The 19,660-nt window shown below is 34.8% G+C and overlaps 1 protein-coding gene across 3 annotated transcripts in view; it reads left to right on the top strand.

The window, feature by feature from the left end:
- Positions 1 to 19,660, top strand: part of ADAM18 (ADAM metallopeptidase domain 18) — a 187,832-nt gene that overhangs the window by 71,521 nt on the left and 96,651 nt on the right. For all 3 annotated transcript variants that reach the window (XM_047717160.1, XM_047717159.1, XM_047717158.1), the window contains 3 exons: positions 4,148 to 4,243; positions 10,883 to 11,081; positions 18,126 to 18,231. In XM_047717160.1, the coding sequence (XP_047573116.1) occupies positions 4,148 to 4,243; positions 10,883 to 11,081; positions 18,126 to 18,231 (401 nt within the window). The remainder of the gene's footprint in view (positions 1 to 4,147; positions 4,244 to 10,882; positions 11,082 to 18,125; positions 18,232 to 19,660) is intronic.

Raw genomic sequence — 19,660 nt, 5'->3', positions numbered from 1 at the left:
TGATTTTTTTTTTAATTAATAAAAGCACTAGATAGAGGGGCACCTGGGTGGCTCAGTGGGTTAAGCCGCTGCCTTCGGCTCAGGTCATGATCTCAGGGTCCTGGGATCGAGCCCCGCCATCGGGCTCTCTGCTCAGCAGGGAGCCTGCTTCCTCCTCTCTCTCTGACTGCCTCTCTGCCTGCTTGTGATCTCTCTCTGTCAAATAAATAAATAAAATCTTTAAAAAAAAAAGCACTGGATAGAGAATATAGTCAATGACACCATAATAGCATTGTATAGTGACAGATGGTAGCCACACTTGTGGTGAGCAGAGCATAATGTATAGAGAAACTGAGGCACTCTGCTGTACATCTGAAACTAATGTAATGTTGTGTGCCAACTATATTCAATTTAAAAAAAGAAATTATTTTGATTTTATACAATATTTTCTAAATTATAGAAGAAAGACAATATGTTCCAACTTTTTCTTTCCATGTAGAAATAAAAATTAAGTCTATACATCCATTTTACTAATTTGGGACAATTACCATCCCTAGCAAATTAAATACAAATGTGCACACACAAATATAAACATATACTGTGATTAAAATGAGGTGGTATTGGCCAAAAAGAATACAGAAAATTTAAAATGAATATAGTCCATATCTTAATAATTGCTTGATTGCCAGCGCATAGACTAGCATCTGGTACTTACAAGGTACTCAACAAATACTTGTTGATTCAGTGAATGGGTGGATAGTGTAATTATCTTTATAATTATGTATCATTTCTAGAATACCCATTAGTCATACCCGTACTTGGAGAGTTTATTTGAAAGTTTTCTTAACAAGAACTAAAAAGAATGTAAGGAACTTTTTATAGAAAAAGTTGATTTGGAATAAATCTTGCCTTAAACATCAAACATACTTTGAGGCTGTTTAATTGCATTCATGTTGTATTGGGCTATTGGCATAAGAAAAGAAAATTGATACCTATATATCTTTATCTATAATATCTACACTTATCCATCAGTGATTTTAACTATCTAAATATGTAAAAGTTATATAGATATATAACATTCATTTTCAGGATGGAAATATATAATGTCAGAATTGTTTATCTATAAATCCAGTGCATTCATTATGAGAAAGGGAGAAGCAGCCCCTGATGTGCAGGATCTGGCCTAATAATATCAGCTGGGCCTTGGGTGTTGCTAGGAGCTGGCCTGCCATAGATGGGTTGTGGGGTTCTCCTGTTAAATAATTTCAGAAAAACTCAACATCTGTGATCATGATAGATGAGAAAAAGCAAGGCCACTCTCAATGTCTGAATACAAGTAAGACTTGGAAATTGTTCAAGTCACAGAAATGACCAAATACCCTCTTATCCTGGCTAATGTGAGAAATTCAATTTCAGATTTAGCATTAGTATAGTCCCTCCTCTTCTAGATAAGCATTATTAGAATGCTCAGTCAGAGATATACCTCTTCTTTTCTGACAGCATCTAATCTGACAAAACCCAGATTCCTTATATGCCCCAAATTGCCCAACACAAGCCCAAATTCTGTAATTATAGCCTTTCACTGAGGAGTACCACAGTTTCTCAGAATGTGTGTTCTCCTTTGCTGACACTAGTAATAAATCCAATTTGTTGAACTACAGATGTGTTCCAGGTGGTCTTTGGCAGAATGACATGGGCATCTGTATCTTCATAAATATCCCTAATTTCACAAAATGAAGTTCTATTTTATATACCTACCTATACATGTGGAATGTACATTTGTTCTTGTATAAACAAATATAATGACAAGTAATACATATTTGAACAAATATCCCACAAAATATAGACATACATTTCAGAAAAAATAAATCTGTAGGTTTTAAATAAAAACAAAGATACAATAAAGTATTGATAATAGTCTTTGCATAATGGAGGTCTTGGTAAAGAGACATAAAACCCAATAATCATAAGGAAAAAACATTACAAATTTCACAAAATGACAGGCACCATTAACAAGACAAATAATAGACTTCAAAGAAATGTAAACATACAGAAGAGAGAAAGGATAACTGGATATTATATATAAACTTTTCCCACTAGTTAGTGGGGAAAAGAAGGAAAAACAAAATACTCAAAGTGGTAAAAAGTAATGATCATTTAATTCATAATGTTGTACAAAATGAAAATTCATGCTCACATTCACTAGTAATTAGATGATTTAAAAAATGAGACACAATTTCCCCACTAACTCATTGTAAGTTAAACACATTTTGTTATAATTAGTATTGATATATACAGTTGGGAGAGGATCTTCATTTACTGTCCATGAAAGAACACACACACACACACACACACACACACACACACACACACACTAATAAGGATATTGAAGCTACCCCTAGATAATCTGGGAAGTATAGAAACAACTTCAGCTTTTACTCTATATTTTCTGTATTATTTTTAGCATGTGAATATTTATAAATACATTCCTATTGACATTGATTTGATTGATTGACTGACTATTGATTTTTCATGTCTTTAGACATGAAAAAGCAGAAACAAATGGAAAATTAGAAATAAAGAAGAATCTTACCTTTATGTTAAAGGACAAGATCTTTGAAACTAGTTTTTTGAGTAAACAGAAAATGTTTGACTTTTTTAAAGTGTTAAGAATAAAAAAATATTAAAAAATTATATAAATGCAATTTATTTACATGGAAACAATATTTAGTTTATTATTTAAATTATTACACCATTTGAATAACAATTCACTGTCATTTAACTTGTAAAAATACATAGGGGCACCTGGATGGATCAGCCCCTTAAGTGTCTGCTTTTAGCCCAGGTCATGATCCCAGAGTCCTGGGACCTAGCCCTGCAACCCATTGGGCTACCCTGCTCAATGGGGAGCCTGCTTCTCCCTCTCCCTCTGCTTGCTGCTCCCTCTGCTTGTGCTCTCTCTCTTGCTCAGTATTTCTCTGTCAAATAAATCTTTAAAACAAGAAATATTAAATGTAAGTTGGTGCAGCCACTTTGGAGAATAGTGTGGAGATTCCTCAAGAAATTAAAAATAGAGCTTCCCTATGACTCTGCAATTGCACTACTGGGTATTTACCCCAAAGATATAGATGTGATGAAAAGAAGGGCCATCTGTACCCCAATGTTTATAGCAGCAATGGCCACGGTCGCCAAACTGTGGAAAGAACCAAGATGCCCTTCAACGGACGAATGGATAAGGAAGATGTGGTCCATATACACTATGGAGTATTATGCCTCCATCAGAAAGGATGAATACCCAACTTTTGTATCAACATGGACGGGACTGGAAGAGATTATGTTGAGTGAAATAAGTCAAGCAGAGAGAGTCAATTATCATATGGTTTCACTTATTTGCAGAGCATAACAAATAACATGGAGGACATGGGGAGATGGAGAGGAGGAGGTTGTTGAGGGAAATTGGAAGGGGAGGTGAACCATGAGAGACTATGGACTCTGAAAAACAACCTGAGGGTTTTGAAGGGGCAGGGGGTGGGAGGTTGGGGGAGCCAGGTGGTGGGTATTAAGGAGGGCATGCATTGCATGGAGCACTGGGTGTGGTGCAAAAACAATTAATTCTGTTACACTGAAAAGAAATTAAAAAAAATATTATAAGCATTTTTTAAATAAAAAACAAGAAATATTTAAAAATTAAAAATAAAAATACATATATTTATTAACATATTCTTTTTTGTTAATTTCATTATAGTAAAACATAACACATAATTATTAAATCAAATGTATTTTAGTTGTAACTATTGTCTAACTCTACTTTAACTTTATTCGCAAAATGAACCTGGAATAAACAAAATACTAAGAAGACAATTGGGCAAGTTTTTCTCTTGGAAACTCACATGTTCCTTCCTCAAAGATATATTTCCATTTTGGTAATTTATGAATTAGTCACCAATGATTTTAAGTAATAAATGTCACTGATCAACTACTATTTTAGATGTTATTTAGTTCTTATATGTTCTTTTGGACATTCTAGAAGTAATAAAATAATAAAGCTTCATTGAATATATTGTATAATTGAAAAGTAGAACACAAAAATTTATAAATAGAAGCTAAGTTTAATACATAAGAGCTGTTAAATTGTTGAACTACAATAATATTTCTTATGAAATTTTAGGAATGTCAGTTAAAGAAGTGCTGTGATTTTAATACATGTAAACTGAAAGGCTCAGCAAGATGTGGTTCTGGACCATGCTGTACATCAAACTGTGAGGTAAGTTTCCAATGTTTATAAAAAGGAAATTAAACTGTGATCATAGAAGTCTATATTAATTAAATTATTGTGGAATTGATAAAATGAATATAGAATAATGAAGAGTCCATAAACAACCACAAGTAAAAAGGAAAACTACTATGAATTAAAGAATGCATCACAGATAGGTACTGATTATTCTTTTGTGTTAAAACTACAGTTTACTGCCTTCTAAATTACCATATAAAGAAAGGGTAAACATAGACATTACTATGTCAAGATATTATCAATTATAAAGGAAATTATGAAGTCAAATAAATGGTAAATGACCATGGAAAAATTGTAATACAAATAGACAAATTGTGTAGCAGAGAAAATGAATAGCATACAGAATATGTAAAGAACTCTCAGATATTGATAAATAAAAGGCAAATCACACACACAGGCAAAGGTGATGCTCAGGCAATTTATAACAATGAAAGTAAAATTGCTCAATATGTGTACTTCATGTGCAGTAGTTAAGGTAAACACAAATAAAAATAATACAATATATAAAGTAGTCATCCAAATGGTAATCTTAAAAAAACAGTGTTAGATATTAAACAAACAGAAAGGATAAAGATTATTTTTGGAGAGTGTTTGTGGAATTTTGAATTGCTACAATCCTTTTGGTGAGCAATATTTGAATATCTCTGAGCAGAGTATAGATTATAGATTACCAGTCAGTTTCTCTTATGTACATATGTTAGAAATATGCACATGTATGGAAAGTTCAAAAAAGAATATTAATTGCAGAATTGTTCACAGTAGCAAATAAGCAATATTTATTAGTATTTGAATGGTTACATAAATTATTGCATATTATAAAAGAATTAGTAACTGCAGGCTAAACATGGGTGTACTAATATGATACTATTTTTAAGACATATGTTTAGGTGAGAAATCAAGTTCCATAAAGCAAAATATTTTATAATTCTAATTCTGATATATTACATACACATAAATATTCCATATGTTCTTTTTGTTCAATTTTTCAATTAAGGTATAACTTACTAAACTATAACTTTATTATAGTAAATTCTTTCAGTGAATAATTCTGAGCATTATAACAAACTTTCAGTCTTATAATTAGCACCACAATGAAAGGACAGGGGATTTTATCACCACTCCCAAAAAGTCACCATGTACCTCCTTGTATTCAACCCATTTCTACACCCACTGACCCTGGAAACTACAGATCTGTTTTCTGCATCTGCAATTTTCCTTTTGCTGAAATATAAATGGAATAATATGTGTAAACATTGTAATTAGGCATGTTAGCATAATGCATTTGAAGTTCATTTATGTTGTGGTGCTTGTTAGTGCCTCATTCCCTTTTTGTTTGTTTAGTTTGTTTCCAAAATAAGTATTCATTATTAAAAAATTATACAAACTGTCTCTTTATTACTCACAAATTATGAATATTTTTAAACAATTTGTCTCAACCCTTAAAAAAAGTGTACTCTCTCTTTATAGTCTTTAGTGGCAGTACATTTTGATGGTATGGAAACTAACTCACAAACATTTCAAATAACTTGGTTAGAATGTACAAAGATATAGTGGAAGATAGAATTCCTACAACGATTTAAAAAATACAAGTTTAAATTGAAGTCATAGAGACAGTGAGGATTACAGAATAAATATTAGACAGACACCTCTGTATAATTTTGCAAAGCAAAAATTATAAGTTTTGTATGTTTTCACTTTGTTTCAGCCTTTCCAAAACGCTTTTAAACACAAAAGTTGAGGGCACTTGGATGGTTCAATCGGTTAAGCATCTGCCTTGGGCTCAGATCATGATCCCAGGGTACTGGGCTTGAGCCTTGCAATCAGGCTCCCTGCTCAGCAAGGAGTCTGCTTCTCCCTCTGTCCAGCCCCCCAACTTGTTCTCACTCATTCTGCTCTCTCTTTATCTCAAATAAATAAATAAATAAATAATCTTTTTTAAAAAAGTGCAAAAGCTTAAAATTTTCCAATTACCTAAAACTTCAAAAATCTATTGTACTTTAGGAAAACTCTAAAAAGCAGCATCATTCAAATAGTGGTTAACTCACAAATGTGTGTGCAACATCCACAACTAACCTCACTATTACTCAAGCATGTCAGAGTACAAGCCAAGGCAGAGCCAGTAGCAGCATCTCTGAGAGTAAAGAGAAAAGGGCATGAGGACTAGTGTGCGGCCCAGGGCATTAGGGTGCTTGCTTGTGGAAAAAAGGATCAAAACTAAAATGACTTTCTTTTTTTTTTTAAAGATTTTATTTATTTATTTGACAGACAGAGATCACAAGTAGGCAGAGAGGCAGGCAGAGAGAGAGGAGGGAAGCAGGCTCCCTGCTGAGCAGAGAGCCCGATGCGGGACTCGATCCCAGGACCCTGAGATCATGACCTGAGCCGAAGGCAGCGGCTTAACCCACTGAGCCACCCAGGCGCCCCTAAAATGACTTTCTTTACAAAATCCAAGGTCCTAATTTAAAGCAGCTCCTTTAAACATCTAGGACACTCTCGTATACTAGAAATGCAAAATACCTTGTTACTATTTTTGCTTTATATATATATTTTTATCTTTTAGAGAAGTTAAATAAAGGAAAAATGAACTTAATAACTAAAAATAATTATTCCATTTTTTACACTTAATTTCCTTTTGTATTTTAGATTTCTGTTTAGTATCATATTCTTTGTGCCTGACGACCTCCCTTATGATTTCTTGTAATTTAGATCTGCTAAAAAAGAATTCTCTCAGTTATTATTTGCTTAAGAAAGTCTTTATTTCTCATTAATTTTTGAAATATAGATTTTGAAGGTATAGGATTTTAGGTTGAAATACTTTTTTTTTTAATTTCATCACTTTAAGACACCACTTCATTCGTTACTCATCTTTGTCTCAGTCTATTAAGTATTAATTCAGTTAAACAGAATTGTGGAGTGTGTGTGTTGGGGAAAGGGGATAAACTTCCCTATGAAAGGTAATAGATAAAGTACTTCACAGGCCCTATAAATTTGACAATAACTGAGCTATGCTAGGAGGCCTTTCTACTTCCAGATAATAATCTATATAATGATTTTGATAGCTATTATATACATTGTTTACTACGTGTTGTTCTAAGCACTTTTTACTTTAACTCAGTTTTTTCTCAAATTTTTATTTACATTCTAGTTAGTTAACATACAGTGCAATATTTTTAAAATTTTTTTTATTTATTTTCAGTGTAACAGTATTCATTGTTTTTGCACCACACCCAGTGCTCCATGCAATCCGTGCCCTCTCCAATACCCACCACCTGGTTCTCCCAACCTCCCACCCCCCGCCCCTTCATATCCCTCAGATTGTTTTTCAGAGTCCATAGTCTCTCATGGTTCACCTCCCCTTCCAATTTCCCTCAGCTCCCTTCTCTTCTCCATCTCCCCTTGTCCTCCATGCTATTTGTTATGCTCCACAAATAAGTGAAACCATATGATAATTGACTCTCTCTGCTTGACTTATTTCACTCAGCATAATCTCTTCCAGTCCCGTCCATGTGGCTACAAAAGTTGGGTATTCATCCTTTCTGATGGAGGCATAATACTCCATAGTGTATATGGACCACATCTTCCTTATCCATTCGTCCGTTGAAGGGCATCTTGGTTCTTTCCACAGTTTGGTGACCGTGGCCATTGCTGCTATGAACATTGGGGTACACATGGCCCTTCTTTTCATCACATCTGTATCTTTGGGGTAAATACCCAGTAGTGCAATGGCAGGGTCATAGGGAAGCTCTATTTTTAATTTCTTGAGGAATCTCCACACTGTTCTCCAAAGTGGCTGCACCAAGTTGCATTCCCACCAACAGTGTAAGAGGGTTCCCCTTTCTCCACATCCCCTCCAACACATGTTGTTTCCTGTCTTGCTAATTTTGGCCATTCTAACTGGCATACAGGGCAATATTGATTTCAACAGTAGAATTCAGTGGTTCATCACTCACATACAATGCCCAGTGCTCATCATAGCAAATGCCTTTCTATTTTATTTATTTTTTAAAATAACAAATGCTCTTCTTAATACCCATCACCCATCTAGCACATTCCCCACCCACATACCTCCATCAACCCTTAGTTTGTTCTCTATTATTAAAAGTATCTCAAGGTTTGTCCCCCCCCCTCTTTTTTTCCCTTCTGATATGTTCATGTTTTATTTCTTAAATTCTACATATGAGTGAAATTATATAGTATTTGTCTTTCTCTGACTTATTTCTCTTAGTATAATACATTCTAGCTCCATCCATGTCATTGCAAATGACAAGATTTCATTATTTTTGATGGTTGAGTAATATTCTGTTGTATATAGGAACCACATCTTCTTTATCCATTCATCAGTTGATGGACATATAGTTTGGCTATTGTTAATAATGCTGCTATAAATATTGAGAGGCTTGTACCCCTTCATATCTGTGAATCTTTTGGGTAAATATCTAGCAGTACAATTGTGGGATCATAGGGTAGTTCTATTTTTAACTTTTTGAGGAAACTCCATACTGTTTTCCAGAGTAGCTGCACCAGTTTTCATTCCTAACAGCGCAAGAGAATTCCCCTTTCTCCACATCCTCACCAAAACCTGTTGTTCCTGAATTGTTAATTTTAGCCATTCTGACAGGTGTGAGGTGATAGCTCACTGTGGTTTTGATTTGTACTTCCCTGATGATGAGTGATGTTGAGCATCTTTTCATGTGTCTCTTAGCCATCTGGATGTCTTCTTTGAAAAAAAGCCCATTCATGTCTTCTGCTCATTTCTTAACTAGATTATTTGGTGGAACATGCCTCAACAGCATAAAGGCCATGTACAAAAAACCTACAGCTAATATCATCCTCAATGGGGAAAAACTGAGACCTTTTTCTCTACAGCAAGGAATAAGACAGGGATGTCCATTGTCACCATTACTATTTAATACAGTACTGGAAATCTTAGCCTCAGCAATCACACAAGAAAAACAAATAAAAGCCATCTGAATAGACAAAGAAGAAGTACAGCTTTCAATATTTGCAGATGACATGATACTCTGTATAGAAAACCAAAAAGACTCCATCAAAAAATTGTTAAAACTAATACATGAATTCAGCAGAGTCACAGGATATAAAATAAATGTACAGAAATTTGTTGCATTTCTATGCACCAAAAATGAAGCAGCAGAAAGAAAAATCAAGGAACCAGTCCCATTTATAATTGCACTGAAAACCATAAGATGTCTAGGAATAAACCTAACCAGATAGGTAGAAGATCCGCACCCTGAAATCTATAGAACACTGATGAAAGAAATTGAAGAGGACCCAAAACAAATGGAAAGACATTCCATATGCATTGATTGGAAGAACAAACATTGTTAAATGTCTATACTACCCAGAGCAGTCTATACATTTAACACTATCCCTATCAAAATACCAATAGTATTTTTTCACAGAGCCAGATCAAACAATCCTAAAATTTGTATGGATCCACAAAGACCCCAAATACCTAAAGCAACCCTGAGAAAGAAAAGCAAAGATGGAAGTATCATGATTCCAGACTTCAAGCTACAGTACAGAGCTGTAGTCATCAAGACAGTTTGATACTGGTGCAAGCATACATTGATGAATGGAACAGAAAAGAAAAACCAGAAATGGACCCACTACTATATGGTCACTAATCTTTGACAAAGCAGGAAAGAATAGCCAAGGGAAAAAAGTCTCTTCAACAAGTGATGTTGAGAAAACGGAACAGTAACATGTGATAGAATGAAACTGGACCACTTTCTTATACCATACACAAATATAAATTCAAAATGGATGAAAGACGTAAATTTGAGCTAGGAAACCATCAAAATCCTTGATAAGAACACGGCAGAAAGCTCTTCAACCTCAACCATAGCAAATTCTTACTTAGACATGTTGCCAAAGGCAAGGGAAACAAAAGCAAAAATGAATTATTGGGACTTCATCAAGATAAAAAGCTTCGGCATAGCAGAGGAAACAACAAAACTAAAAGGCAGCCTACTGAATGGCGAATATATTTGCAAATGACATACCTGATAAGGTGGCATCCAAAATTTATAACAAACATATTAAACTCCACACCCAAAAACCAAATAATCCAGTTTAACTCAGTTTAATCCTAACAAAAACTCTCTGAGAGTATGTTTATCATCCTGAGTTTACAAACTAGAAACAACTGCAAAAGAGAGATTATATATCTCTACACAAATAAGCTAGTGAAAATCCAAACAAGACATTGAAACGAGGCAGTTTGGTTCTTGGTCACTTCAAGAACAAAGAAGTATGGGCATTTCCCCTCCAGTTTTGCGGAACAGGTATGTGTTACCTATTTAGGCTCCCTCTAAATGCAGGTTGAGTTAGATGGCCTCCCAACGCAGAGCACAGAAGAGTTGTAAACTCTCTGTCACAAAGGATCCTTTTATACCTGAGACACTTACTTTCCTTCAGGCTTCTTAGTGAATAATATACCTGACATTTCTTTCAGAGAACTCACAACCTTGGGAATTTATGATTCCCCCAAATATCAATAATTAGGCATATTTTATTTGATAAATCTCTTCACTAAGTAAGGAAGAATAGTCATCCACAAGAACATGATTTTCTTTTTCTGTTTCCTCCTAGATAGCAGTAGCAGGCATTCCATGTAGAAAGAGCGTTGATCAAGAATGTGATTTTACAGAATATTGCAATGGAACATCCAGTAATTGCGTTCCTGACACTTATGCATCAAATGGCATGTTGTGCAGTTTGGGAACTGCATATTGTTATAAAGGACGATGCCAAACTACTGATAACCAATGTGCCCAGGTACTTGGAGAAGGTATTGTTCTTTCTTATGTATTTATATTACCTTAAATTTGGATTCCTCTATATGATGAAATACATATCATACCACTCTGAAGTAGAACTTGGATCTCAAGCTCAATAATGAACAAATTTGAATTAAGGAAGATGTTTTTAGAGGACAGTAGTATAGTATAGTATTGTATAGTATCTCCAGGATAATATTGTACATCTCTCTTTTCATGGTTTGATTTTTGACTTTTGTACTTAGCAACCTGGGCAAAAATCCATTTTTACCAATTATAATTACTTAGAGATTGGAACAGCAAATTAGTAGATTCTAGAATTTTACTTAACAATTTTTTTACTTCATATCTTCATCATCTAATTTTAATGGCATAAAACAAGAAGTTCAGAGTGAATTTCATTCAAGCATAATCATATCTCTTGACTGAGGAACAGCTAGGATAACAATAGTCATAAGCCACTGACCCAAATTCATTTTTATATTTTCTTTTTAAATAGTTTTTCCAAATAATTCAAATAAGAGTTGTGCATATATGCTTGCTTTTCAGGCAGTAAGTATTCATAATACCCCAATATGATTTTAGAGGGATTAAATGAAATTTGAATGGACAAAAATTACTCATTGAAATGTATTCAGATAAATCATTTACTAATTGAGTAAAAGTAGTATAAGCACCACTTTTTAGTTATTTGCCCTGCAATAATAAGGTCTATAGTTTATACCAAAGGACATGGAATGCAATTTAAACTGTTTTCCTAATTATCTGAAACTTATCCTTAGTAACAAGTTTCAAATTAGGTGACTTAACCAATATTTAACCAGAGCTACAGAGCTATAATCTCCTAAATCAGAACAGTGGTATTTTCTGTAGGCTATATTTCAGGATTCCACTTTTTTTTTTTTTAAGATTTTATTTATTTATTTGACAGAGAGATCACAAGCAGGCAGAGAGGCAGGCAGAGAGAGAGGAGGAAGCAGGCTCCCCGCCGAGCAGAGAGCCCGATGGGGGGCTCGATCCCAGGACTCTGAGATCATGACCTGAGCCGAAGGCAGCGGCTTAACCCACTGAGCCACCCAGGCGCCCCAGGATTCCACTTTTTATTTGGTTATGTCTTTGCTATTTTTCTTTTTCAGTGCTTACTTGCATTCAAAAAATATTATTTGTCATTGTCACAGTATCTTTAGATCAAGATTTAGTACATCATTTAAAAATAAAATTAAATAATGGGACACTGGGTGGCTCAGTGGGTTAAGCCGCTGCCTTCAGCTCAGGTCATGATCCCAGCGTCCTGCGATGGAGCCCCGCAGCAGGCTTTCTGTTCAGCAGGGAGCCTGCTTCCCCTCTCTCTCTGCCTAGTTTTCTGCCTACTTGTGATCTCTGTCAAATAAATAAATAAAATCTTTTTAAAAAATTACATAATACTCCCTATAACATCCATTAAGGATTATCCAGGCCATACTCTTCTTTTTTATTAAATAAATATTTGATCCAGAATTGAACTACTTGTCATTTGACATCTTTTTGAGTTCTAATTAAAATGAGGATGTTTAAGTAAGACTTAACCATTAGTATGTATTTCCTCTTCTAAGTTATGATCTGGTGTCCCACAAAACTTACCCAACTGGGTCAAAATTTGATCTTTTGATGTAGTTCATACATTCATCCCCCCTTTCTTCATTTATTTGGCTCCTATTTGAAGGAGGCACTTTTTTATTGTTCTTATGTTACCAAAAATTATAGGACAAAAGGCTATACTTAAGGCAAGAGCACACAGAGCTGATATTATTCAACAAGTTGAATATTGCCACATGGTTATTTTACTCATGGAGTTTATGATCAAGAGACAAAGATAGTAAAAACATAAATACAAAAGAAATATTAAAACTTTAATTGTGCTAAGTGCAATTAAAGGAAAGAAAATAAAATCCTGGGAAAAAATGAGGTGTAGTGGACAAGGGAAATACCATCTGCTGTCATTATTATCAACTCTAGCTGTTAGCTCACTTCTCCAGAATTTGTCTTAACTACAGACACCTCACCCAAAAGTACATCTTTCCCAGGACAGCACAAATCCAATAATTAATTGAGGTGGGATATAAAGGCCTGAACATTGTAGTCTAATCAGGCACAAATCAGGCACAATTTGCACTCTGGCAAACAGTGTAGGACTGGTCAAGTCTTTGTCAGGCTTGCATTTCTGTTTGACTTCTTATCTTTTCTATCCTGCTTTCTTCTTCTCACTTCCAGATGCTCTAATCACTAATAAATAGCTTTCACATTATACTTCATCTAGATGCTAGCTTCTGGAAGCTCTAACCATTAACAAATGATCCTTAGAGTGGTGTGAAAAAATATTCTATCAGATCATTTTCTTTTCTTTTCCTTCTTTCAAATATTTTATTTTATTTATTTGACAGAAATCACAAGTAGGCAGAGAGGCAGGCAGAGAGAGAGGGGGAGGCAGGCTCCCTGCTGAGCAGAGAACCCAATGCAGAGCTCAATCCCAGGACCCTGGGATCATGACCTGAGCTGAAGGCAGAGGCTTTAACCCACTGAGCCACCCAGGCACCCCTATAAGTTCATTTTCAAAACGAAGTTACTTACTTCCAAGCTGTGAATAAGCATGCCATAACTGGTGAAAGTTGATAATATCTTCACTGAGTGAACTAGGAAGTCAAAGATATTCCATTAGCTGGTATAATTGAAATGTGTGAGGGAAATTGTAACTAGGAAAGGGGTATTAGATGGCTATTACTAAACAACACTGAAATCTAAGAAAAGATAACAAAAAGGTATTCGTTTGAAATCAAAGTGTATGTTGAATGAACCCCACTGTTAACTCATAGAAAGGTTTTAATCTTTCAAAATAGAAGATTAGAGCACGTTAAAAACTTAATTATAAAGTTGAAGGAATTTCAGAGGAGTTTAAATTCTCAGTCTAGTCTGCTTTACCATGATTAAGATTCTGGCTGGAAAAAGAACAAGAACTACAGTTGGGATGTGAACAGATGAAAACATGTTCCCTGCAATTTTAGCCTCCAGACTTCTCTGAAACTACTGCATTTATAAAATGACACAACTCTGATCCCTCACACCACCACCTTTGTCCAATTAAGAATGGTATAAGCATGTTCCCATTGTTTGAAGAAAATGTGGAAGCCTATCACTCATAACACAAATTGTATCCCCATTAGGATCTCTCTCCTACCTGTCCTGGACACTAAAGCTGAAAATTAAGTTAAGGCACAGCAAATAGAGCCAGGATCTGCTGGAACTTATAAGGGAGTAAAGGAAATATACCTCAATGGAGCTGTAGGTCCTAGCCAGCATTTACTGCTAGAATCAAGGGAGTTTACATGGAATTGGATTCTGAGAGTGTTTGATATAAGATTAGATAGGGGAACATAAGAACATAGGGATCCTGGCTAGGATCCTAGAAGATGGTAAAAAAATTCTATTAGAAGTGTTTCCAGAGGCAGGGGAAAAAATGGGATGGCTCACTCTAAGTGAAATTTAAATGATGAAATTGTCATGAGATAATAGAGGAAAGAAAGAAAAGTCTCAGGGAAATGGATATAATGTATATGTTATAAATACAAGGCCAAATAGTCCCAACAGGAAGGCCCAATGTCACAGGGAATGTGGTGCTAATAGGTGTATCAAAATCACTTTAAGTCTTCATTATGGCCTTCTCTGTAGGCCAGTGGTGGCAGGAAGAGATGGTAATATAGAAGTAGGCTCACTAATAGCAATGGGCATGATTGATAAGGTCTTAAAAATATCAAGGCCAGAGAGCAGTGCTTGGCTTCCAGAAACCAGATGGATAAAATTATTGTAATAAACAGTAGCAGACAACGACACCTATGCTACAGACAATCAGGAAGATAGATAATAGAATATTACTGCTTGTACCATCAAAGGACATTAAAAAATGGATGACTAGGGGACTCAGTAGAATTACATTAATAAATGCCATAATTTCATGTTCAAATTCTGAATGTAAGCCACTTTTCAAAACCAAAACTCATTGACATAAGAGAGGGTTAGAATTCCAGAAGGGAAACCACAGAACACCTTGGCAAACATACATGTTAACAATTTCTCTAGCACATCCTCGAATGATTCTTGGTCACTTAATTAGGTATCTATCTGTTCATGTGGGAAATGAAATAGCCAAGCACTTTGGGAACTAGTGGACAAAGCGTGTGTGAATTAACATGAATTAACGAGAAACCCAGTGTCATCATTGTGTCTTTGTAAGAGTGTCTTTGTAAGTGTCTTTGTGTCTTTGTAAGAGTAAGACATTCTATAAATGTCTCTTTCCAGAAATTAGTGCTATTTGTTTTAAAGCATCTTTGAGCTCACAAACCTGAGATCGAGACCTGACCTGAAACCGTAGTCAGATGCCCAACTGACTGAGACAACCAGGTGCCCCCAAATTAATGCCCCCCCCCCTTTTTTTAAAAGATCTAGAAGATGCAGAGATGGTTCTGTATATTTACATTTAATTACACATGATTCTTGCAGAAACCAGATGGCAACAGAAGATAAGAAAAATCTATTGCAAATGCAAACAAGTAGTAGACTAAGTAATTTTACCCACTATGTCAGATATGGTGTCTATGCTAGAGCAGAATAACATGGCCTCAGATATGTGGTAGGAGTAGAGCCACTGATTTGGAAAATATATTCTTTTCTTTTCCTATTTGAAAAAAATAATTAGAAATGGTTTGCTTTCATGTGGAATGGATAATAGCATTAATGTTGAGTTTTGTTGCAGGGTTAGTTTTACTCTCCTGCCCTCAATCATAATGCAATTGTAGAGATATGTAATATCACATTGTCTACTCCATCAATGATTTTGTTCTAATCCAGCTAAATAAGCAAAGCCTCCTAGAATATTAGAACATTAAATAAAACACATGTAAATAAAAACACTGGAGATAGACTTTCAAAGTGTTTAGAAATTGTCATCAGTAAAATTTTAAAGAGTCCAGTGCTCAGAGGTGTGACCTGACATCCCCTGCAAAGTATAAGCAAACTGTATGTATCTTGCATCTTATTGAACTAAGAAGTACAATAGCTGGTAGTTCTCTTTGGGATCTAGAGGCAGTATATTCCACATGGGGAAGTACTGCTTAGTTTCATCTACTAGATGACATAAAATGTTGCTAATGTTGAGTGAGGTGAAAAGCAGCAAAGGGCTCTGCAGGATGTTCAAGCTGCAATGTAAGCAGCCATGCATTCTGAATTATAAAAAGACAGTGGCCCCAATAATATCAGAAGTGTAGGTTGTGAGAGAAAAAAAAAATTCTGTGCGGGTTTTTTACCAAGCTTCTTTGGGAGAATGACAGGGTAGTTCTCTAGGCTTCTGGAGCAAGATTGTGCCATCTAAACTGGAGAACCATACCACTTTAACAAAACAATTCTGGTCACACTAGTGACCCCTGTAGAGATAAAGAATCTTTCAGACACCAAATAACCATGCATTAGGAACTGTATAGCCTAAACTCAGTTACGTCAGAGATACTAAGTTAAATGGTCAGAATGATAGAAGTCATTCATTCACCTGGATTCAAGCACAGGCAAAAAAAGAGAGCAAAAGGAAAAAGTCCATGAGCAGAAAATCTAAAACAGTACACATTTCTCCTCTTTGCATCTCCCTCCACTCACACCTATGGATACATGGGATTTCATCATAACCAAATTACACAAGAAGAACAAACCAAGGCTTATTTTATACATATGATGGGTCAGTCACTGGTTATAAGTTGGCTGGGGGGAGCAGTAGCCATACTGCAAACTCACTTTGGAGTATGCCTTGAAATATACTGACCATCTAGTTATCTTTTTCATGTAAAAGGAGAAATAGTCAGAGGTAGGTTATAGATAAACTCATGAACAATGACAAAGGGCCTAGTTTCTTGGTGGGGAGCCTGGATATGAAAAGACTAGAAGATTAGAGGCAAGAGTTCTGGGATAGAAATATGTGGGTAGATAATAGAAATGAAAAATAATATGAAGACCTTTGTATTAATCTAACAGATTAACACCCATCAACAAGCACCACCACTGAAGAGACACAGAACAATTAAATAAGCATAATAATTTGGCTAGTTTACATCAGCCAGCAACCATCATTATCCACACCAATGCCAGTAGAATGGACACCTTTCTAGGCTTTCTCAATTTTTTTTTTAATTACTGCTTCTGAAATAACTGATTCTATCCTGAGTTTAGTTTCTCTTTTTCTTGAGTACTTTTGCCTTCTGGTCAAATACAGCCAAAAGTAACAGACAGATTCTGTTTCCCTACTTCTTTGCCTAAGACAACAAGTTTATTAAGGCTATTATCACCATTTCAATCATTGAGAAGAGAGTTTCTCCAAGTGTTTCACCCTCACATAGCATGAATTACTCTTCCTTATCCAATGATAATAATTTTCTTATCACCTACTATAAGGCTTCAATGACAATGCCACATATTTTACAGGAAAATTCCACTTTTATGTACCAATTCATGTATTTAATGAAATGGAAACAATCCTAAAATATCTCAGATTTCCATATCCAATACAACTATTCTGCTACTCCATATTACTTTGACAATTATACCTAGACAGACAAATGAACCTCTAACTAAAAGATTGCTTATCCCCCATCAGAAAAAAAAGGAGAATGTAACATTTTTGTTCTATTCACAAGTCCCACAATACTTTCTGCCTGTAAGTGAGATATTCAAATCTCTCATTCCATTGAGAAGGTCAAATCACAAGGTCAAGTCTAATATTCATTGGATGAGGCAGTGTGCATTCTCACAGAGGCAGCAAATTATTTTTAACAATAATTTAGTTTTACTACAATAGATATAATTATTTTCTGTTTTCTGTTAGATAATTATTTCTTTCTACTTGCATTAACAGTATACACACAGGAAAAAAAGAATGACTTTTTTCTTTATATTTTATTTATGAAATAAGTTTGTTTTTTTATGAACAAAAAATTTAATTTGGATTAAGAATAATAATTTGACAGACACCTTTACATTTTTAGGTGCTCAAGGTGCTCCATTTGCCTGTTTCAAAGAAATTAATTCCCACATTGACAAATCTGGAAACTGTGGTTTTAAAAATTCACAACCATTACCTTGTGATCAGAAGTATGTATATAGAAATTAATTTTTATTGAGTCATAAAAATTATAGCTTTCTTGTCAATAGATACTAAAGAGTAATGGACAGTAAACTGTATATCAGGAGAATATTTTCAAATAACATTATATATATTGTTCTTCAATATAATTCAGTTTACTTTTTTGCTGTTTTTTTCCCAGATATAGTCTAATAATGAGACTAAACCAAAAAAAGTGGGGGGGCTGATGCTTATCTTATTACCAGAGGTAGGAAGTGGGCCAAAAATCAGAAACTTGTACACTATCTTGAGATTTAAAACTGAGGTTTTTTTTTTTTATTTAGGTAATAATCCTAAGGATTTGATTTTTAAAACATAAAATTATTGAGAGGAATAAGTTTCCTTTTTTTGTTTTTGTTGTTTGTTTTCAAAATACTGATATGTAAAGTGTGGCAGTACCTATAAGGACTTAATTGGGAGTACTATGATATTTTTAAGGGATTTATGAACTCCAATAAAGGACAGCTTAATCCATAACAAATACTTCCTGAATTTCATAAGAGTATTGAAAACAAAAGAATCAAAAATAATAATAATAACAACAGAGAGGAGGTTGACCAAGATGGCAATATAGGAGATTTTGGAATTTTACTCCTACCACAGAAACACTGCATGTACACAGGGAACAATTACTTCTGAAAGAAATCCAGAAAATTGAGAATTCTACACACTGAGCAAATGAGGAAATACACTGAAACTGGCAGATACATACTCTCTCCGTAAACCCCACAACTGGCCCAACACCATGCAGTTGGAAGGGAACTCCCAACTGCAGCTTCTTCCTGAGGAGCAAAGAATTTGGACTCCACATTTAGTGTCCCAATATGTACCACACCTCCATGTCTTAAAAAGGAAAGAAAAAGAGTGAAGATTGCTTAAGGAATTCAAGGAACACCACTACAGAGAGCATTATACACACTACAGGAGTAACAGAATGGAAAGAGAGTGAGAAAAGGAGAGAAAGGTTATTCAAAGTAATAATGGGTGAAAATTTCCCTAACCTGGGGGAAAGAAACAGATACTCAGATCCAGGAAACCCAAGGGGAAGCAAAAAGATGAATCAAAAATCCCCACAGCAAGATATGTTAAAATTAAACTGTCAAAGATTAAAAACAAAAGAATCTTAAAAGCATCAAGAGAAAAGTAACTTGATAGGTACAAGAGAACACGAAAAAATTATAAGTAGGTTTTTCAGCAGAAATCTGCATGCCAGAAGAGAGTGAGATGTTAGAATTTTCCAGACAAGCAAAAGCTGAAGTTCATCACAAGACCAGCCTTACAAGAAATGACAAAGGTGGTTCTTTAAGCCAAAATGAAAGAACACTAATTAGAAAAAGAAAACATATGAAATAAAAAAACCCACAAGAAATAGCAAATAAATAGTTTAAATCAGAATAT

Source organism: Lutra lutra, chromosome 2 (genome assembly GCF_902655055.1).
Source record: "Lutra lutra chromosome 2, mLutLut1.2, whole genome shotgun sequence".
Lineage (NCBI taxonomy): Eukaryota > Metazoa > Chordata > Mammalia > Carnivora > Mustelidae > Lutra > Lutra lutra.
This window is presented reverse-complemented; position numbering and strand designations above follow the sequence as displayed.